Genomic DNA, 23,512 nt, shown 5'->3' on the forward strand with positions numbered 1-23,512 from the left:
TTGGAAGTTCCTAATGTTTTTGAGAATAGCTTGGAGTTTGTTCATTTTAATTTTTTTTTTTAATGATTTCTATACGTTTTTCACGACCATAAATTTGGTTTTCTGGCAGTTATTTTCTGTTTTTACAATGATAATGCACTGCACGAAGGTTTAAGCCTCTAAATTACGCCTTTATGCGATCTGCGGTAGTAGCCTTAATGACAATAATAATACCTAATTTTGAATATTTGTATCATTGTAAAATTTATTAAAGGCTTGCCTATTTAGAACATATTTTGTTACAACTTACCTGAACATCATCACTGATGAGTGCAACACCTAGCTCGACGTTTGATCAATGTATGAACAATAAGACTTAGGAGCACTTGATTTATGAATTTGTTGTTCAACTGGTCCAAGTTACAGCATCATACTTAAGAAAGGGTAGGTATATGCTTTAGTAAATCCATAACCTTGTGGCTTTCGTTGTTTATAAAGAGCAGGCAAGATCAATGACATTACCTAATTATTTATTACAAACATTAACATTATATCGAGAACATTAATAATAGTTTACCTTATATATTTATTGAAGAATTAGGCGTTGTTCATTTATGTTAACTTGATAATTATAAAGAAAATTTGCAAAAAAACAATGCATTTATTTGACTCTATAAACACTTCACAAAAAGAAATAAATAAACACAAAAGATCTCCCATCTCTTTATTATTCAATTTGTAGTAAAAACTTCCTCGCATAAGGAATTAGAAATCAAATAATTTGGTAATTTAGGAAAACAAGAATACTTTTAAACTTGTGGTAATAAATAATAATGCATTTGAAATCACCCAAAAATATTTTTATTTTTATTTTTTTTGTAATTCATTAATTTTAAAATTTATCTAGAAATATAATACATATAGTATCTAAAATTTAAAAAACAAATCTTTGGTTTATGGCACAAATACATGCATGAATGGCAAGAATATTCCATCATACTTTTTTTTCATAAAATAGTGTACGAATTTAAGTATAACAATTTCATTTGTGGCATTCTTTTTTTAAAACAATTAACTGGAAGAAATATATATATTTTTATTTTTATAGATATATTATTTAATTACAAATATATAAAATATAGTATTGATTTTATCATTTTCTTTTCTTTTTTTTAAAGTACCGGTTTGAGAATAATTCAGCAAAGAACACATCATATTACACACAAAGATTTTAGTTCTTTTTTTTTTTCCATAAACTAATAAAATGAAAACTCCACAATTAAAGCATTTATATCCTTTCTTGAAAATATTTATTTCTAGCACTTCTTAACTCACAGATTAAGAATCTAAAACAGATAATAAATCGAGACTCTAAATAGGTTATGATTTAAATGATACCATTAATTTTAAAAGAAAACTTTTAGATAAGAATCAATTTAACTTTAATCTGCTAAGTTTCACAGTGATATGAAACCAAAAAATCTAATCCATCCAGTAATTACTATATTATTTTTTAAGTTTTCTTCTTCCTCCATCGAACGTATAATTTAAATTTTAATGCAATAATTACATATTAAACGATGATGATTTGTAATAGTATCAAGGCAGAAATTTCTACTCAATTAATTACAATTAAAAACTTAATATATTTGTGGTTTATTTTCTGTGATATATGAATGTATTATTAATTATTTTAAACTTACATATTTCATGCTTTTTTTAAAAAAGTAGCTTTATAAAAATTAAATATGCTTACGAACGAATCAGAAATACTTTTCAAAAATAATAAGTATTAATTTAATTAAAGAATCAGATATTGTACGTATAATTACTAAAAACAAATTCAGCCTTTCCTTATAATAAGTAATAACTTGTTACTCACTGCTACCTAAAACTTAATTACAAAAACAACTTTTAAAACAATTTACAAAGTCGGGCTACATAACTTATCAATATTTTGTCCATAGAAATGATCAGTTTACCGCCTTACGTGCATGAAATTCAATATTTTTTTATTAAGTAGCATAGTATTGAATACTACATTCAATGTAAACAAACTAATTGAGATTTCTGAGATAAACGAAAATTTATTTCCAAATTTAAATGACTTTTTTTTTAAAATTAAATAAAGTTGTGAGAAAAAAATTTTTTTTGACTTTAAACTTTGTTAAGAACCTTGTGAAAATGAGAAAATATTCATTTTTTTCTAATATTAAGGGAATTTGTGTAACTAAGACAATCTTTTCACTCACCATAATGAGATTCCAACAGCAATTCAGGTAAGCATTGTGTTTGCCAACAAAACGTACTTTAGGATGTGGTCAATAGTGTGTAAAATAGCCAAGAAACTGAGACTCTAAGGAAATTGAAAGCAATGATCGCTTGTTCCAAAAGAGAAGCTGGTCCTTGCCCCAAATGGCTCTGATAGTTACCATAGAAACAGCCATTAGAATATTTGCTAATTCAGCGATTGGATGAATTAAAAAAAAAAAAAAAATTACCCAGATTGCTTAGAACATTATCTTACAAATTTGTGATAGCCTCTGATATCCAGCAATGATCACAAAAAGAAACAAATGGTTTGGAAATCGCTTGAGATTATAAAATTAATTGTAATAAAAATGATAATTATTGATATAAATTAAAGAACAAAATTACCTTTAACTTTCAGTGTTTAATTTGAAAAAAAAAATTATTTCTACAATTTTCCATTCATAGATCACTTGCTGGAATCAGAGAAGTTGAGTTTAGTTTCGAAAAATCACTAAGGAGTTCTTTATATACTGAAATGTTTGTTAATTAGAAAAAATATTAAAACCTTCTCAGTTTTCTTAAGATATAACTTGGAGAATACACACTTTGCATAACCTAAAGGCTAATACTCAACAATGAGGCCTAAAGAATAATTTACCTCCTTAAAAAGTGGTACAAAAAAAACCAAAGACGTTTTAGAAAATTTAATTAAATTTTATCACTGGATGCTCTAGTTTAGTTTTAAATTGTGAAAACTTAATAAAATTTGTAAACATCTAAACACAATTAAAAAGAAAGAAAAAAAAAACATAAATAGGAAATAAATCTAACACATTGTTAACGTCTTAAAACTAAAACTCATTCTAACATTTCTTGTACTAATTATTATTTTGTTTACATTATTTTCCGGAATACCAAACATTAAAGATATACAACTATAACAACATATATGATAAAATTCTAAACGGTGGGAGATATTTTGAAATACAATGTAAATATTCAGTTCTGCTTGACAAATAACGAAGCAAAGATTCGTAAATTACACAAAATTTTTATTAGTTTTATTGAATTTCCAACAAACATATGAATATAATAAATAGGGATGAAATTCAAAGAAGTCTTGTATTACACAGAAGAAATACAGACTTAAAACTACCTGAAGTAGAAAGCAAATTAAAATAAATTGATATATCAATTTTTCTCACAACACATATATTAGTAATGAAATATTTTTTTAATCAGTTTTCAATAAAACTGCTAAATTTGACCAAAAATATAAGTTCACTAAAAAAGAAAAGTAGAAGATACGAATGAAATTAGATATTATTTACTACCGACCTTCAATAAACATTTTTTTAAGCTCCTTCTTTATATCTTGAGATTTCTTTATACAAATTCTGAATATACATTTACACATTGGCTTAGATAATAACAGAGATCTGAGATATAATAAAATCTTTAGTATGAATACATTTTGAGAATTCTGCATGAGATTCTTTATATCTTTACTCAAATAAAAATAAGTTTTACTTTTGCATGGTTTAAGTTATATCTCTGAATCCTTCATTTTTTTTTTGTTGTAAATTAAATCATTTTAAGCTGATTGAAGCAAAATAAATAATACAGATTTAGCAGTAATTTAAATTTAATAAAAAACAGAGACGTGATTTGTTGACAATGCTATATTGACACAAAATTTAGGACTTTTTTTCGTTTTGAAAATAAATATTATTTGAAAAATATAAATCTGCTTTCATCTTTTATAAATAAATTTTCCTTAGACTACAACGGCATAGTCTAGAACAAATAAGCCACCTCTTATGTTTACTATAAATACTAATATCACTGTGTAGGAAACACATTCTCTTCAATTTTTTTTTTTTTTTTTTTTTCTATTTCAGATGTTTGTCAGGACGAGGTGATGATGTAGAATTAGTAGCTGGTGCACTGCTATTACCAACTAAAGCTCTCAATTCTCGATCACATTCTCTAATAAACAAGGCATGATCTAAACGAGCTATTGCTTCACCTAATTCATTCGCCCATTTTGGATCTGCTTCAGCACCAACTGATAGTTCCTTTACTCTATTTCTTAATGAATCCAAATCTTCTTCTTCCTGCACATATTTCATTTATAATCACTACCCAAAAAAATAATTCTTGTTCGTGTAAAACATGCTTCTTTATTTTAGATTTTTCTTCTGATTTTCTATGTGATACACCAATCACCGGAACATTCGCCAATAGTACAGGAAAAAAAAAAAAAAAAAACAAATACATGAAACACAAGCAAAAATAAAACTACTAAATAATAATCAAAATAAGAAAGAGTAGGCTTTGAAAAATTAATCGAAAAAATTACTTTTAAATAATATAAAACAAAACTGTAAAAAATCATAACAAGAAGAGACTTATACAAAAAAAATCTAATGGCGATATCAGAAAAACTAAAATCATGCATCAAATTTTTTAAGCTAATAATCTAGTGTGAAACAGACAAAAAGAATTTTGTAATGAGCAAATTCTAAATGTTTGAAGGTTTATGAAATCTTAAGATTTTCAGCACTCTCAGAAATATGGCAACAAATTTAATTCACAATATCAATGTGAATATAGTAGTAAAATGTAGAATTTTCGAAAAAAATAACACTTAATAGCAATACGGAATTTACTCAGCGAGAGCTTCATGCAATTTTTCGTTATTGAAGTATTTACCAGTATATATACAATGACTTTTGTCAGCTCTACCTTAATCACATTCAAATATTCATGCTTTAAACATTACTCAGAATGAAAAATTATTTACAAACAAAAAATATGTAGGTATTTAAGAATGTGATCTTTAAATCTTCAAGAACACACTTTTGAGAAAGAATTTATAATGGTAACTTACCTCATCAACTACATCCGCTTCTAGATCATCAGATTCTGATACGGCCGAAGATGTTGCCACAGATATGCTACCTAAACTTCTAAGATCAGCTCGTTCCATTTCTCTTTCTAGATCCCATGGGCTTGCCGCACCGTCACCTTCAGCGTTCTTTCTTGAATCGTTTATCAGTCCATCACCTAAAGGAAATAATGTTGATTATATATTTAACATAATCAATATTTGTTTAAGTTTACTTTTAACATTTTAGTTTTTTTACAAGATCTAAAAGCAATTATTAAATATAGAAATCGACAAACAAACTAACAACTACCGATTATTTGGTTTAGGCGAACAGGGGCAGAAGCATAATACGATTCACAATAAGATTAAAATACAAAAAATTAAGTTACTTACCCAAATGAGAGTAGCAAATAGCTTCCTCTAAATGAGATGTAACTAATTCTGCTCCAACTCCAGGTTCTCTAGGCCCAGTCGGAGGGCTTGGGCTAACGCTTCCACTCTGTAATATGCAAAGAGGAACAATTAAAAACATACAAATTTGACAGAAGGATAAGATTTTTCATTACTACCACAACAAATGAATATGTTGTAACAGTTTTATTACTGAAAAATAACTTTGACACAGACGCACTCATATATTTTATGGAATTCGTTTCAGAATTAAATGTATAACTTTATTATTTATAAACTATATTATTTAGAATCACTTTTTTGATGAGATTATATGAGTATATATGATTAAAAAATAATTTAAGGCAACATGATCTCTTAAAACTAATCTCTAAAATTATAGATAACTAAATTTTTCTTTTCTAAAACACTTATATCCAAATAAGCCTCCTTACCATGACAAAATATTATTCCCGGCTTTGATAGAGTAATCTTAGCTGAATACCTAATAATTAACTTCTAAGCCTGCCACTGACCTGTGATTTTCCATTATAATTTTAGACCCACATTAAATAACCCACTTGAAACATTTTATCTGAAATAACATTCTCCTTATTCTTCACTTTGAGTGGTTTCAAATTTTTATAAATCTGAAGTGATTGAATTAGATTTTAGAAAAGAGAACGACTTCCATCGAGACATGTGATAAGCAACTGACTAACTGAGGAAGGTTATATTGTGTTATATGTACTTTATAGATTATTTTTTATTTACAATGAATATATAAATAATGTGTGAAGTTTAATTCTGTTATTTTTATATAATGTAGAGAGCAGAAGTTCTGAGAATAATAATATGTTCCTTTGATGGCAAACCCTCAGACTAAAGGCTGAGTATGTCTTTCGATGATATTAAAGATTGTAACTATCTATCTTGTAATATTAGACTATATTCCCCAAAGAAAGCCTACACCATCACAACTCATGGGATCTGTTATGGCATTGTATGCTTAGTAATCAGAATTTTGTGATTCCAAGTTATTGTTGCTACTACCAGCAAAGTTGAGACGAATAATTTAAGCAACTTAAGTCCATCTAAATGCTTTATGAATAATTATCTTATATCTTTTTAATTATCATTATCTTTTTATAATTCTCATTGGAAACTTATTTGCATTTTTAGAGTGAAAATCATAAATAAACAAATAACCTAATAAAAAAAGATTACCTTATCCCTTCTTCTTAGATGGATTTCTTCTGATATTAGCTCTAATCTTCTCAAAGCTTGTGAATATTCCTTTTTAGCTTTCACTATTTCACTTTGTATTTGATCTATTCGCCGTTTTTGAGCATTTAATTGCCCCTGGCATACTTCTTTCTCTTCAAAATAAGGTCTTGATTTCATTACACTTACACGCAATTTTTTCTCTAAGCTTATCACCTGGAAAGAAAATAATTAACGCATTCTTAGAATTATCAAAACTTGATAAGGAGGTTGATTAAATGCTTAAAAGAATAGTAGTTTTGGGTATTATAAATTTCTACCACCTAGATATTGGTAGGTAAGTAGAATTGCTAAAATGTCAATGTTTTAAGAAAAGTAGAGGGACGGATTGAAGAAAGAGATGGTTGGTTTGAGAGACACGAAATGACGACTATTTCTAACAAACTTTGAATCACAAAAATGAATTAAGAAGTTTACAAATATAGAAATAAACATCAAATCATGTCAACAGGGAAAGAACCACACCGTCTTTTTGCCAGGAATAATAATCAAAATTCAAGGCTAGTCTGCCAGTAGAATAATTGTTAATTCAAATAAAAAACAACAGTAAAAACCTTTTCATTTTAAAATATGTCTATAATAAGCAGATTTCTACTAAGGAAGTTAACACTTTAGAATTATACTACGTTCAAACTTATACTTTTCCTTTCAACCTTGAGTCATATATATTAAAATAATTGTGAGACTTTTCCCATTATATTAGAACAATAAGTTTTCCACCTCATGGGAACAACAAAACTGAAAGTTAATTGTCTTTATTTCACGCACCAGTGATAAGAAACAGTTACATTATTATAACCATTATCTTTTTATAATTCTCATTGTAAATAATTCATCTTGATTAATGATTAATTGTTATGTTCTCAACGAATACTTTATTTAGCGAAAGTTCCTAGTATCATATTATATAATTTAAATAATAATAATAAAGCTGCATAAAAAATTGAAAATTTATTTTTAAAATTAATTAATTAATTAGAACGTATATTTAACTTTAAAAACATTTATCTGAGGTGAAGTTTATTGACAATAAAGTGTTCATTAATAAAGATATTCAAAGTAATATTCCAATTAAATTAATTTGAACGTTCGCCTACAATAATTTACACAGCCAATATCTGCTTATAGGTTAAGAACAATCGCTTGCCTATTTGTTTGATTTTTTAATTCAAACATTTTGGAATAGATTTAAAAGGATTATTATTGTATTGTCAGGATTGCATAATAAATAATTCTATTAATAAAAAAATATTTTAGGAATGTTTTAGATAATGAAAGACGTTATTTTATCAATGTTTAGTGGATCAGATCAGGATTCTAAGAGAGAAAAGGTTCTATATGCTAGGTTGGACATCACGTCTATCAGATTATGACAAAAATCATATAAAATAATCACCTTAATTGCTGCGAAATATAATTTACCACGAAGGAGGAGCGAGCAAACCATTATGTTAATTAAATGATTATGTTAGTATCTCCTTTTAACGAAAAAAGATTGGTACTTGACTTTAATGTACAGAGTTAAATACAAGGTGAAAAACTGTTACCTTTTTCTACTACTTATTTGTGCAAATTAGAGGCTTTTCATTAAAGTAAATATTAAAACGAATCGACCACGAATTATTTCTTATCTGCAAAGAGTGTTGTGTAACGCAATTAAACTAAAAATTTATTAATAAGTCAAGAATGTGCATTAAAAACAAGCACATTAAGTAACAACTTGAAGTAAACTACCTAAATTAACTTAAATTTTTAGTTAATTAAACATTTTATTTTTTTGTACAAATTAAAAACGAAAATGTTACAATTAATGGTGTGTCACCTTATTGAACAATACTGGAAAATAAGTAACAGTAAGTACTATAATCAATAACTCGACAAAAAGTTATATTAAAATAATAATTGGAATCGAGTACTTCTACACTAAGATATTTAGTGACCACCATTTTATAACAAAGTAGTGCAACATTATTATAATATTAGCATTAAAAACATTTAAATAATTTAATTTTGAATATTTTTCTGTAAAGACCTTAAAGATATTAAATCATCGACTTTACTAACATTTATCAACATTCTAATAAACATGTGATGCTATTAAATTGTGATTATAATTAAAACTAACTTTCCCTTAAAAGAATGTGAAACTCTTAAAAATATATAAATTATATCAAATTTCTTTTTTAAGTATCAAAAAGTGGTTTCTTAATTAAAGCACTAATCTTCCAATTTCATCTTCACTTCTCAAACCAACTGTACAACTCATTATAATGGAAGACATAATATATATCTGCTGGTCTAAGCAATTCACTGTGAAAAGAAAGCTGAACGTTCTCTCTCATTTTTTTTTTTTACTTGATTTTTGAAGAACTTTACAAGGCAAACATTTGGTTAAATTACTAGTTAAAGCTGGTCTAAACATAAAAATAATAATAATTAATCAAATTTTAAATTATTTAACCTACTTTTTGTTCGGCTAAATTAAAAAGCATTGCTCTTTTTTGATGCTCTCTTCCACTTTCAGATTTTTGGCGTTCAGCGTCTGTCACCTAAAAACAAATTTACTATAAATCTACATAATAAATATTAAATCACAGAAACGAATCTCTTGATGAAGCTCTTAACACTTGCATAATTCAAATATTTAAATGTTTGAAGAGAATCATTACTAAAATATAGTTTTCTAAATAAAAAAGCGAAGGAATTGTTGGAAATCCTTTTTTTAAAATTTTCATTAAATCAAAATATAAAATCCAGAAGTTGTAATTTATAAAAATATAAAACGATTGCTTTAAAGAAATAAAATGAATCACTAAAATCCCTCTTCATTCCGCACTCTGCCACCAGAGACAACAGCAAACAGTTTTACATAACAATTTTGTTTACATCAATGGGAATTGTGAGCCGATTAGAAGAGACAACAAGCTTTTAATGTCTTCTCTTTAACTATTCTCTTAGTCGCAAAACTGTCCTTCGGACTATAAACTTGTTGTTTTGTTTTTTCATCATTTTGGAACGCATTTCTTTTTATTTATTTTTTGTTAAATAAATTTATTAAATTTCTTTGTTTCTTTCTCATCAATTTAAAAAGAAAATATCATTTTTAAGTAGAATGAATAATTTCTTTAAAAAAACCACACACACCCGTCCTAAAAACAAGATATAATTGTTCTCACAATTACAAGAGGTTATTATAAGGTTAGATCTTAAAATGCATGTAAAAGTTGTATGGAAAAAAAAATATCAGACGAGATTATGGCCGCAATCTTTGATGAGTCATGGAAAAACCGCTAAACATCTGATTAAGCTCGTTGTTACTTTGTGTTATATTGTGATACGAAACAAAGCTAACATTTGTAAGGTGCTTATTGACGATACAATTATTCAATTTTAATCTAGTGGTGGACGCAATTTCATAGTTCTACAGCGAGTTAGAGCAGAATTCGGTGTTCTACGCGGTTAAGCAATCAGTGATAATCCATAGTTGGACATTAAACCTGCCAGGAAAAATAGGCATCATTTTCCTTTTTTATTTTATTAAGTTGTTTCAACTTAAAATAACTTAAGTTGCTTAAATCAAATTACAAGTTGCACGGATGTTGGACTCAAATTTGATTAATTTTTTTAAATTATTTCTTCTATATAAGGTCTTTTAAGATTTGTTAAAAACACTGATAAGACTTTATATAGCACAATTGACTTAAATTCTATTAAGAAATAAATTTTCAGTTAGAAACAAAGGATAAAATTTAAAGGAGTTCCTCTAAATTTATAGTCATAATCACATTCTTTAAGTAAACTGCATTAAACTTGAACAGTGCCATTCAATAGAAAATATAAAAGTAATTAAAAAATAAAATTAAAATCTTTTTGTTTGTACGGATTAAATAATCCGAAGCGATAACCTTTATAAAAAGAATATCTGAGTGTTTTTAAGCCTACAAAAGTTAACAGACCATAAATGAAACATATATAACCAAAATAAATGTTAATATTACATAAGCAGTGTTTATCTGCATTAATTACTTTGCTATTTATCTAATGCATGATAAAGAAATAGGAACTATATGGAAATTGTTTCTAAATTGTTAAATAATTCCACTTTGCTGACTCATAACAAAGTCCACTTTAATTTTTTTTTATATAAATTATTTACTGTAACACCTTTTGCAAATATGTAAATACTAAGATTATTTTTGGCATTCTTGGTTTTGTCCTAATTTTAAAAGAAATCATTTTAAATATAGCGCTTTAGATTTAGTTTTGAGCGCTGTTAAAGCTGTTTTCATTTTACTTTGTTATGCAACTGTTATTAATGTGATATGATTCATATCGATCAATACTAAAACATTAAAGATTTAGTAATCTTTCCAAGAACAGATTAAAATAATGAGAAATTTATTTTTCAAGTTCTAAGGGGTTTTAAACTACTTTTAACTTCTATTATTAACCTCAACTTTAAATGAATAATCAACATCAACATAATAAATGAATAAGAAATTTATTATAATCTTACTTATCTCAGGTAGTCTAGCACTTAATTTTATTGTACTGGTTACAATTTAAGAGGCCAGAAACTGATTAGCATATGATACGCTCTTTTGAACAGTTGACGTAGCCGTAACCTTATCTTCTGGTAGCCCTAAGATAATGCTTCAAAACCTACCAACTATGGAAGGTTTAGTTTATAGAAGTTTGCCTTATCACCTTAATAATAATAGAAGTGTGAGGCTCAACTTGATAAACTTAGATTCTACTACGATCAAATCAATAAAAAAACAGTCCAGCATAATCGGACCTTCTGCTGCCGATTTAATCAACACTTCACAGCTAACAATAAATGATGATGTTACTAAAAATAAATATAACTACCTTAGTCGTAGCATGGTTTAACATTTCTTGCCAAGCGTTATCAAATTGCCATTCATTTTGTTTGCTCAGAAATCTTGCTTCAGCTAAAGCAACTGTTTCCTTTGCAGCTTGATGTATACCTGGAACAAGACAGTTTTATTTTATTTATTTATTAATTTTTAAGTATTAGGATCTTATAAAATTCCTATTAATTGAGTTTTGAATTTGGTTTGGATTTGCCAACCTGTTATATGACAACTCAATATCTTATTATCTCAGTTTGTATCTCCAATTTTCTCGATATGGTTTTCTTTTAATCATGTTATCGAGTCCCAAACGTTTTAGCTACATATTCTAACAAGAGGTTTATTGAAAAATGGTTAATATGAAAATCTTACTAAAAAAAATTTGGCAAGTAAGAATCAATGCGAGAACTTTCTAAAAGTTTTATAATTTCCTTCAAACTGGAATGAATATCGATTGCCATTTCGGTCACACGACGCCCGGCAGCTCAGTAATGAGAGTTCTACCTGAGCTGAGAATGTTTTATTTCACATTTAACGTTTATTGAGGGAGCACCAGACTAAACGAAGGGTGCTATTTTGCTTGAAACAATTCCTCCAAAACTAAGTTCTAAACTTTTGCAGTGGTTTCTTAATAAATCACAAATCAATAAAAAATTCAGTAAATAAACAGATTATGTCATGAAGTAACCTGCATCGTATTTCATCCATAATCAGAGATTTGATTCATTAGATTGATATAGTAGAATTTCACTCAACTATGTATCTGTCAAACACTTAAATTTACTGTGATGTTTTTGAGTTTTGTTTTTCACGCCTTGATCGATTGATTCATTCTCTGAATTAACAAGTTTCAAAAAAAACATGTTCTTTATAATTTGTAATTCAATATCTAACAGTAAAGAATTATTTTCTCCACAAGCTGAAGAATGTAGAAATCAAAGTATCATTTTAATCTTAACTATATCTAAACAAGATTTATTTAAATTGAAATTTAATAATAGTGGAAGGATTAAAAATACACCTAGGTCGTTAAAGACATAACTGAAGATAAGATCAGAATACTTTCACCGAGAGAAGTATCTATTGCACCTATCTGATTGAAGTAGTTATTACTTTTTGTTTGCCTTACAAATTGTTCTTTGTTACTTACACATTTACTTTCACTCAAAGAATCATTGACATTGCTTTAGTCCTTACAAAATTGATTCTTTTCAGAACTTTAAGTACCCTGTGTACTGAGAAAATTTACTGAGAATTTTTATTCTCTAGTTTTCCGTGATTTCTGAAATTAACCTTAAACTTTTAATTAATTTGACATAAATCAAGAGTCTCTCTAAAATTTTGCAAGATACAAACCTTTTTTTAAACAAGATAATAAAAAAAACTTGTTTCACTTTACAAATTTAGATAAAACTAACATTTTAATAGAAAGAAGATTTGGTTTATTTTTTAATAAAAGGAAGCCCAGTACCAACATGGGAAGCTTTATAAAACTACGGTCTCGTACTAAAGTTTATAATTGCAGCAAAAAAAAAAACAAAAAAAAAACCAGATCTATACAGAAATAGTGATCCGAGCATGTACGAGTTCAACAGAGGAGAGTTTGATTAAATTACTTGAGAAAAAAACCTAGTAGCAATAATGGAAGGTTGTAAAAAAAATGAAGGTTATAAAAATACAGTCCAATATCTAAGTTTTACCCAGTATTTGTTGATGTTATTGTTGTTTGTTCTTGTAGGAAAGTGTTAAAAATCCAATAAAAACAAACCGCACCTAACGCATCAAAATAAGACACAGAAATGGACTGCTAACGCGAACACTCGATCCAAAGACTAAGTGTTAATGTTTTCCATGTTGGGAATATTTCGATTTTTTTTTCCCCTGTTCACATTCGTAAAGAACCGAGTTACGTTTATAAACTAAACTTATACGCAGAGTTGGATTTAGATGAAAAGAGGCCCTAGGCTATTCCACTTATGAGGCCCTTTCACCTCCCATTTTTAAGTTTTTAAATTACATGAGAGATAATAAAATACATCACTACTGTAATATATATCAATATGTTAAATGAAACATGTTATTGGCACTAACCTTTATAAAAAAAAATAGCCATGGATAGTATAGGAGGGATTTTTTTTACATCTGGAACTCCGCATTGCTGATTGAAGGAATTAGAAAATGGGATTCTTATAAGATTCAATTCAAAGAGCGGGCTTGTTTAATGGCTCCGATGTAACATGTAGATTTACAGAGTTATACTCAGTTGTGGTTATAATCAGGTGATGGGTACTGGTGCCTTCTAGATTAAGTCTGACTTATGGTTATATACATACGAGGGTCATTTGAAAAGTCCGTACAAAAATAAAAACTACTTAATTTTTGGGGGTAAACCTTTTTTATTTTTCAACATAGTCTCCTTTTAGGCTTATACACTTCGTCCAACGCTGCTCTAGTTTGTTGATCCCTTCCGAATAATAGGATTTGTCCAAGTCTGAAAAATAGCCATTCGTTTCTGCAATCACCTCCTCGTTTGAATAAAATCTTTTTCCCGCCAGTCATTTCTTCATATTGGGGAACAAATAGTAGTCCGAGGGAGCCAAGTCTGGAGAATAGGGGGGATGTGAAACGAGTTGGAACCCTATTTCCATTAATTTTGCGACCACAACTGCTGAGGTGTGAGCTGGTGCGTTGTCGTGATGGAAAAGGACTTTTTTGTGGGCCAATCGTGGGCGTTTTTCTTGCAGCTCGGTTTTCAAACGGTCCAATAACGATGAATAATATGCACCTGTAATAGTTTTACCCTTTTCCAGATAGTCGATGAGGATTATTCCTTGCGAATCCCAAAAGACAGTCGCCATAATCTTTCCGGCCGAAGGAACGGTCTTCGTCTTTTTTGGCGCAGATTCCCCCTTGGTAACCCATTGTTTAGATTGTTCTTTGGTCTCAGGAGTGTAGTGATGTATCCATGTTTCATCCACAGTGACGAAACGACGCTTGAAGTCCTGTGGATTCTTCTGGAACAGCTGCAAACCGTCCTTGCAACACTTCACACGATTTCGTTTTTGGTCAAGCGTGAGCAATCGCGGCACCCATCTTGCGGATAGCTTTGTCATATCCAAATGTTGATGCAAAATATTATGTACCCGTTCGTTCGAGATGCCCACAGCACTAGCAATCTCACGCACCTTCACTCTTCTGTCATCCATCACCATATCATGGATTTTATCAATGATTTCTGGAGTAGTAACCTCAACAGGGCGTCCAGAACGTTCAGCGTCACTTGTGCCCATATGGCCACTCCGAAAATTTTGAAAACACTTATAAACTGTTCTAATCGAAGGTGCAGAGTCACCATAATGTTTATCGTTTCAAAGAATCCGTCCATTTAGGACATCAATATAAAGGTGTACGTGAACATATCTATCGGACCCTCTCTTTCCTTTCTTTTACTATATTTTAAGAAATGTATTTTTGATTTAAAATTTAATCATGTATTCTGTGAACTCCTCTGTAACGGTTTGTACAAACTTAAATACAGATAATAATAATAATAATAATAATAAAAATAATGTTTATCAAGCTTCTCTTTAGTCTCCTGAGGCGTTTTGCCTTTCATAAAGTAGTGTTTAATCAACACACGATATTCTTTTTCGTCCATTTTTTTGAAAATCACTCGACTTCCTCGATTCAAACGAATGCCAAACACAAAGAAATAGACCGATCTGGCTGAAACTTGGTGTGTGTTCTTCCAAGAGATGCTACTAACTAAACATAACCTCGATACGCGCCAGTGGTGCTATCTCTCTGACTTTGCACGGACTTTTCAAACGACCCTCGTAGTTTAAATTGTTAGAATTTATTCTCTAAGCTTAATTATGTCATCTTTAACAATGTGTTTTTTTTTTTGTTTTTATCTATAACTCTGATGAAGTACTAAGCAGTTTTTTGTTTTTTATGATTCGAGCCCCTCTCAATGATTCATTTTTTCGAATCTTATGAAATCTCTTCATAATTTGAGGTAGGCTACCTTGAGGTTAATTTAAAATATTAAATTGTATGTAGGAGAGGCTTATCTTTAATTGTGGTCGCAAAATCTTATAGTAAAGAGAAGAATTTCAGGCAAAGTTCAGGCAATATCGAAGCCATTCAGCCACCTGGAATAGCTGATGGATCCCGAGGCCTGCAAAAATTTAGCAAAACCGTTTTAGTCAGGCTAGGCTGGCCTGAAGACAATCAATATGAGACCTTCATCTCTTCTGATTTTCTTTTATGTGAACCACTGCCCCTTTTTCTTACTACATCTCCTGCAGAAGACAGCGATAACGGGTTGAAAAATCACGTCTAACCAACGAAGCTCTCTGTTGCACCGCCATTCGTTCCCCAGAAGGCCGCAATTTCTAGGAAACCAGGAAACTTGTGCGGTAGCCCTGATATTGATTTTTCTTAACCTTGTTCCTAATTCTCAACTATTTCCGACAGGTTTTTGTGTAAAAGTAATTTATATTTTAAAAGTTTAATTAAACCCTGTTCCCATAGATTGTGCATCCCAATGACTTGCTGGTGGATTCCTTATGTTTCAAAAATATCAAGTGCTTGGATGGGTAGCCGTTTCTACTAGCTCCCTTCCCAAACTTGACTTCTTCATCAGACCGTTATCCTACCATGCAACGAAGCGGAAATAAAGAATAAGACAATGTCCTCACAAGTGGCCAACTCAATACAATTTCAGTGACGCCTAAGATTTGGGGGCGTTCTAAATGCTTGTAATCTTACAACATAAAACCTGACTAAATCTGATATACCAAATCTGAACTTTCATATTGTAATTTTCTTCGAACTACGTAATTATTTATAAGAAAAATTTCTATGTCGAATATTTAAATTTAAGTATTATATTAAACAAATCTCTTTCTTAAAAACAGTCAATAATTTCCGTATTTCACTTTAATCTAGAACAGTTAATCATTATAGCATTGAAAAGAAGTGTATGACGCATTACATATCAGCGGAAATCTCAGAGACATGATCTTATCTGAGCGGATGACTGTCTACGTATCTACTAATTTGTCAAGAATTCTTTTAATTATTTTACAAGTAAAATTACAACAAATTTAATTAGAATTACAAATGAATTTGTCACTGTTTAATTAAATTTGTTTAATAAAAAAAAATCACACATACCATTAGCTCTTTGAAACTGTACAGCAGCTTTTTGGCATTCAAGTTGGGCTTTTCTAGCAATTTCAACAGCTTCATAATAGGGTCTAGCTCGATCAATACAACTACCCAACTTGCATGTCATTACTTTTAGTCGTCTCATTGAATCTTTTAATAATATTCTGAAAGTTGTATTAGCTTCCTAAAATTACAAATAACTTATTAAAAGCTTTTAAAATGATCCAAATAATATGCTAATAATAATAAAAAGTACTTACGTCTAATTCTATTTCCAATTTATTAATAACATCAGTACTATTATTTAATTGTTCTAGTTCAACCTAGAAAAAAATATAAAATATATGAGATTAATTTATCAAATACTACTTGCATATACATTCTCCAAATATAATTTCATTTTTTGAAGTCAAGGAAACAAATGATGAACAGTATAAAGGAACAAAACAGCAAGGATGTTGTTGCATGATACCTACCCAATTTCAAATTTTCCTGGACGGAGCATAAGATTTGAAACATAGGATGCACAGAAATAAGAATATCTGTGGAAAAAGAGTGCTCCCGGATGGTCTGCTTTGGTAGTTATCAGGTGAAGATATCTACTTTAAAGGAGAAAATGGAGTTTACGATTAGAAACTTGAAAATGGATTGTCGATTAATTTCAAGAAGAAGCATAAAAGTAAGATGAAATAGAGACGAAAAGAAATAGGACACTGCACCCACCTTTGAGAAGATGAGCACCCTTCTAAAGAAACTAGAATCTATATAATAGACAAAAGTGTTACACTCTTGTCGAAGGAATCCTCAAAGGTGCCTAGATAGACAAAACAAAAAAGGCTCCTGTTTTGGGGTTCCGAAAGTACTGCAACCATTAACTTATGGGTGCAGAGTAGGTCTGAGGAGTGGTGGCTTGCCACCACTGGGCAGAGACAGGCGAAGGAGTTTATTAAAAGCTATTCGCCGAGACTGATTGCAGAATTAATCCGTCAAGGCCGTGTGGGGCTATAAGGATGATTGTAGGCCAATTAACTGGGCCACTGCAGGCTCAGAAAACACATGCATTGCCATGGGCCTGGCAGATGATAGCCTCTGTAGGTTCTGTCAGGAAGAGGAGGAAACGGCACTGCACGTGTTGTGTCAGTGTGAGGGGCTCGTTTGGCTAAGGATGTTACTTCTCGGGGCCTGTGAGCTTTACACAAGAGTCGCTCTCCAGCATTAAGAGTCTGATTAAAAGGACAGGTCTGGAGGGTGAGCTTTAAAGTGAGGGAAGCCACAATAGATCCAAAGGGGTCGCAGTGGCGTAGGCCTTGAGGCCACTATAATCTAATCTAATCTATACTCTTGTTGAAGGAATCCTCAAAGGAGCCTAGATGGACAACCAGAAAACAAAAAAGGTAGTAAAAATGAAAAACTATGAAAGCGGGATTGCTTAGAGTAGTGCAGAGATATATGCAAGGATGTGGGCGTTAAAGAAAAAAAAAAACAACTAAAATAAACGTCTGCAAAGAATGAGCCCGAGGATATTGCTGAAGAAGTAGTGGGTGCAGAAACAATAGAAGAGAAGTCGCCCGAGGCAGCTGTGTGAAGGATAGTTTAGAAGAAATGGATGGGAGAAGTCATACAACTTTAAAAAAAATACAATCAAAAGAGAAGGTAAATCTTTGTTTTAAATTTTTTTACTAATTTTTATGATAAAATTAAAATCATTACTGATAGTGTACAAGGGACAAAATCGTACATTGAACTGCTATGACACTATAGCACAAAGAATTTTCAGCTTTTTGTAAAAACATCAGCCACTTGATAATAAGAATATATGCCAAGCATATGCAATTTTAGTTGTCGAGCAAATGGCTCTTCTCAAAATTTTTTTATAACGAAATAGATTACAGACTCAATAAATAAGTAAAGTAATCGCCTATTTTTTTTCAGGCGGGGCTTAACGTCTAACTACCAATTAGGTGTCTTGGACGGAGGCGACTAGCAAACATACTTTACTATAAACAATTTTTTCAAATAAAACAAATAAAAAGTAGTCATAACTGGTGAACTCCTACTTATGTTACAATGGCATGCAGCTCTTGACTACTCGATCAACAACAGTTGCAGTTGATGAAATTTGTTTTCTCTAATATGAACACAATAAATTTAAGTTTTAATTTTAACACTTTTCATGCTACTGTTCCTTATTTTAACAACTAGCCATCTTATTTTAAAATAGCTACCGTTTTAATTTTATAATAATAGTCTTTGTTGCTGAACTGAAGATGAACTAGGCTTAATCCTAGTCTTAAGATGAAAGGGTCTCAAGGACAAAGATTGCAACAAATGGGGAAGACTTGTTGGTGGTATAGGACCAATTATAGAGTATTGTAGCTTGTAAGAGTTCGCCTTAATTTAAGACTAAATAGAATACAGATTATAAATTATTTCTACCTCAACAACTATAATTCATCTTAAATTATGTCGAACTCAAATTGAAAACAATTCTGAAAATTACTAACTCAAATGCCAGGCAAAAACAGCAAGCACTCTATTTTAAAAAGTTTTATTAAAATATAAATTTCCGTTAATACAAAGAAACTTGAACATTCCAAAAGTTAAAAGAAACATCATAGAAACATGACCCACAGTTTACTAATATATAAGTTAGGTGAATTTAACTCTTAACTACCGTGACAATTGAAGTACCGTTACAACTTTTGAGTTGTATTCTAATCTTATACTCTCTCAGTTGCACTAACTTTAGCTGACATTTCAAAAAATAGTGGTCTGCAATCTGAACTATTAACATAACTGTTCTTATTCCTTTTACGAAATTCCCTTTTTAAACTATTATCTATGAATACTTCTGCAGTGGATGAAATTGGTTTCCCGAAAATTCTGTAATCCCAAGATGTTGATTTTTGAAAATTTACTTCCCTAAACGATTTAACTCAAAGAATATTAATTAACTTCCTAGGAGAGGACTTTTGAACAGAGAGATTGCAGCTGACATCTTCCTACACCAACACTCCAAAAACTTTATGGACAATATTTCTAAGTAAATGTTTTAAATGTATCTTTAAAGTTTGCAATTTTTGATAGGCATAAATAAAATGTACGCTAAATTCTTTCAAAATTCTTTGGAAATGAAAAAAAATGCAATTCATCGAAAGAATCTACCCAAAAAAACCAACGAATCAAACCCTACCTTTTATAATTTTATCCTTCATTCTCTTCCTCAAAGAAGCCTCTTAACTAATAATGGGAAATAGATCGGTTTACAAATTTTCCAAGGGCATTCTATATCCTTTGTGAGGAATTCTAAAACCCTTCCTAACTAAAATGAACCAAAATGATTCTACGAATTTCTTATTCCTGAAATAAGAAATACTTAATACGGAATAATAAGGATAAAAACAGTTCTTTTCAATTTGAAAACAAAAAATTAAGTATACTGAAAACCCTGATTTGTTGACCTTTATAACATCAACTAAGTTTGTATCCACACATTTTCAAAGACATTTATTATTTGTCGGGAATCCCAGCAATGAAATACTTTCCAACATTCATTGGAAATCAAAAATTACATTGAAAGTTTAAGGAGACAACAAGATACCGAAATAATTTCATTTCTTGTTCAATATAGGTCCTTCTGTAAATAACTCGATTTTTACTTTCTAAGATAATTGATTTGTCAGAAGAAATAAACAAATATTTAAATCCCAAATTTATAATAAAGCGTGATAAAAACTTTATCAAAATCTTTTCGAAAAAAGTAGCTCGATTTATGGAAAATAGAACAGATTTTAAATATAATCGTACTAAATCAGTTGATCAAATCAAATAATTCTAATGAAAGAATAATTATTACGATTTGTCACATAACTACTTTCTACACAGCTTTCTTTAGAAAGCGTAATAGAATTTAAGTCAATAACACAAATTAATTGCTTTAATTTATTACAAATTTAGCTTCTTATAATGGAGAGGATGCGTTTGTAGTGATGCAACTGTCTTTTTGACAGTTTCTTTTTTTACACTCAGTAATAGTACCATTACTGTAAGTATAAATATAAATAAATCTAAGATTATTAAGTTAACCGTCAATAGAACAATGATAGAAATGTATGTAATTACTATCAATAACATAACCTTATCGTTTATTTACCTGGATTCTTGGATCTAATTCATTATCTTCGTCTGCGGTTTTATTGTCTAGACTGTCGTTCGTCTTTAATGAATCCATAATAAATAGAAAATTTTTTAGAAATCACAACACCAAAAAAATATTAGGAACTAAAAACTTAGGCAAAAATAAAATGCCACTTTATACACAACTTACTAACGCCATTTCTTTCTTTTCCTAATTGAACTCATATCTAATAATTACTAATTTTATAAAACGACTTGTTACATGCTGGTAGACATATATATTTATAAATATCCTTCATGAACCGAAATATTTTGCTTAAAAAATTCTACAAGGTCCTCACACTACGACTCACGCCAAGTTACTAAGGTTAAATTGCGTTATACTATATGGTTACTGGCCACTTACCGAACTTTAACGATCAGACACGAAAGCGCACGACTGAGAACGATGAGAGGAATCTCTATTTTTCAGATAATGTACAGCTATTTTTCTATTTTTTGGAAAAAAAAAATAGATACCTTATCATAACATACTAAACATGCACATCACTCTTCTCCAAAAAGTTCTTTGTTTAAATAATGCATGAAATAAACCACACATAATTCCGCAAAATAGATCTGCAGCTTCATTCTGTTGGGGCCCAACCCCTTTAAGAACTACACTATTTGGACAGGGAAAAAAGAGGGTGGCTCGGAAGTTCATGGTGACAAAAATAGTAGAGTACTGGATATGGAATGGATGGCAGCTATTCCAAATATCCAAATAAAGATCGTACAGAGGCATAGCTTATTCTATTATTGATGGAGATAAGACAAGATTCAAATAAGTTTCAGTTCTGAAAGACAATCTCCAAAAAGCGTTTTTAAATTTCCTGATAGAATTAACCCTTTCAGGAAACCGTTTTTGTAAAGAAAGCAAAGGTGTGGACGATTTGATTTCATATTTTGCCTCATAAAATAGAATATAGTCAATTTGGGCAAGAAAGCGATGCAATACTAGATGTACCATTAGTTAGTTACCTTGAGCTTAAATAGATTCTTACTACTGAGTTTAGGAATTCATTTTTTTTATATTTAAAAACTCAACTTGAAAGCAGCATTTGGTCTTAACTATCTAGGCAGGGTTTCTTGCGCATCATTATTTTCAAAACAATTGAATAGTAGTTGAAATGACATGTCTTTCCAATCAACAATTACATGTGGCAATACCATCCATTTAAGGAGGTGTTTCAACACTAGAGCTTTTCAATTTTTGTGTTCACATTTTAATTGCATTATGTATACAACTATGACTGATTTATGCTTGATTATTAAGCAATTGAAATTACATTATTGATTGGGAAACAGTATGACCGCAAAAGGAGCGGCTAAAGCCATAATGGATTGCAATAATTTAACTTTAAATTGCTTCCAGCTGTGATCAATGTTTTATTTGTCTAAAACGGACACCAACCCAACGCGTTTTGCATTAAAAAGTCAGGAGCCATTCCAATATAACCACAAGCTGTTACCTTTCTCTAAAATAACATACCTATTTAACGTGGCCTTCATTATAACACTATCCTCAAATTAATTTTTTATAATTTTTAGTATATGGAGTGAATCCTAAGATAGTATTTGTTAACTTGCTTCTTTATTATGTATTTATCTAATAATAAAGTGGAGGAAATGAAGAGATACTCTAAGTACACTGACCTTTTTTAAATCCAGCCTCTTATAACTAAAATTTCCTGTAATTCACGCCAAAAGAACAAGAAAAATTTACAAAAAGAGAAGTTCCATACAGCAATAGATGGAATTGATTCCATATTTACTTCTAAATAAGCTAATGAAATCTTAAGAATCTATTACGGTTTCTCCTTTCACGCCATTTACGTCAATAGTCTCATTTGTATGCAATGACCATTATTGTTTTTGGTATTACAGCTTTTGCTTTTAGAATAAATATTTTTTAAAAAAGAAAAAAGGAAAATAAACATTCCTCACAAAATGTTTGTAATAATATCAATAACAAGGGAGGAAATTAGTTCAGTGATAACGTGTACTGGGTTTGAATCCAACAGCTGGCTCTTAGATTTTCTCTTCCTAGGAGCTTCTTACTGCTCACTGTCTGTTGATGGGTAGTGTTGTCTGTAACGAGAAAACAATATCTAAGGCTCGCAGTGCACTGGAAAAAGCACTGGACGCCAACGACATCAGATGTTGACGCGCCTTTAAAGAAAATAACACATATCGAACACACTATGTATCTGCTAATTAGAAAGTGAATATTCTTTCTTCGGGAAAGAAAAATAACTGAACGAAAACAATGTTTGAACATCAGGAGATGACTGTAGTCAAGTTAAACAAAGTAAAAACTAAAAAGCTCTGCAATAAAATTTTTTGTAAGTACAATGTGCATTAAAGTTTTGGTCTATTAGCTATAATGAAGGCTTTTACACTGCGTATTATATGATCAGTTGAAAAGAAGATTTTAACAATGAGGTTTCAAAATATAAAGACAATTTTTGAGAAAACCTTTCAA

The 23,512-nt window shown here is 29.9% G+C and overlaps 1 protein-coding gene across 4 annotated transcripts; it reads right to left on the bottom strand.

The window, feature by feature from the left end:
- Positions 1 to 817: 817 nt before the first annotated feature.
- On the bottom strand, positions 818 to 21,366 carry LOC141447260 (SH3 domain-binding protein 5 homolog). Of its 4 annotated transcripts, none has more exons than XR_012454235.1 (10): positions 21,005 to 21,366; positions 17,112 to 17,174; positions 16,858 to 17,035; positions 11,672 to 11,790; positions 9,265 to 9,348; positions 6,743 to 6,955; positions 5,519 to 5,624; positions 5,126 to 5,301; positions 2,232 to 4,349; positions 818 to 1,325 (listed from the first exon to the last, which is right to left on the bottom strand). XR_012454235.1 is itself a non-coding variant. In XM_074114600.1 (10 exons), exons 1-10 carry the CDS (start codon positions 21,185 to 21,187, stop codon positions 4,125 to 4,127), a joined length of 1,236 nt encoding a protein of 411 aa, XP_073970701.1. In that variant the 5' UTR covers positions 21,188 to 21,366; the 3' UTR covers positions 818 to 4,124. The 4 variants fall into 4 exon arrangements, 3 of the variants coding, with proteins under 3 accessions (XP_073970701.1, XP_073970700.1, XP_073970702.1); XM_074114600.1 differs by having other exon boundaries at positions 818 to 4,349; positions 21,005 to 21,067; positions 21,179 to 21,366; XM_074114599.1 differs by having other exon boundaries at positions 818 to 4,349.
- Positions 21,367 to 23,512: the final 2,146 nt, after the last annotated feature.

This window comes from Rhodnius prolixus, unplaced genomic scaffold (genome assembly GCF_049639745.1).
Source record: "Rhodnius prolixus isolate KJV_2025 unplaced genomic scaffold, Rpr scaffold_7, whole genome shotgun sequence".
NCBI classification, from domain to species: Eukaryota; Metazoa; Arthropoda; class Insecta; order Hemiptera; family Reduviidae; genus Rhodnius; species Rhodnius prolixus.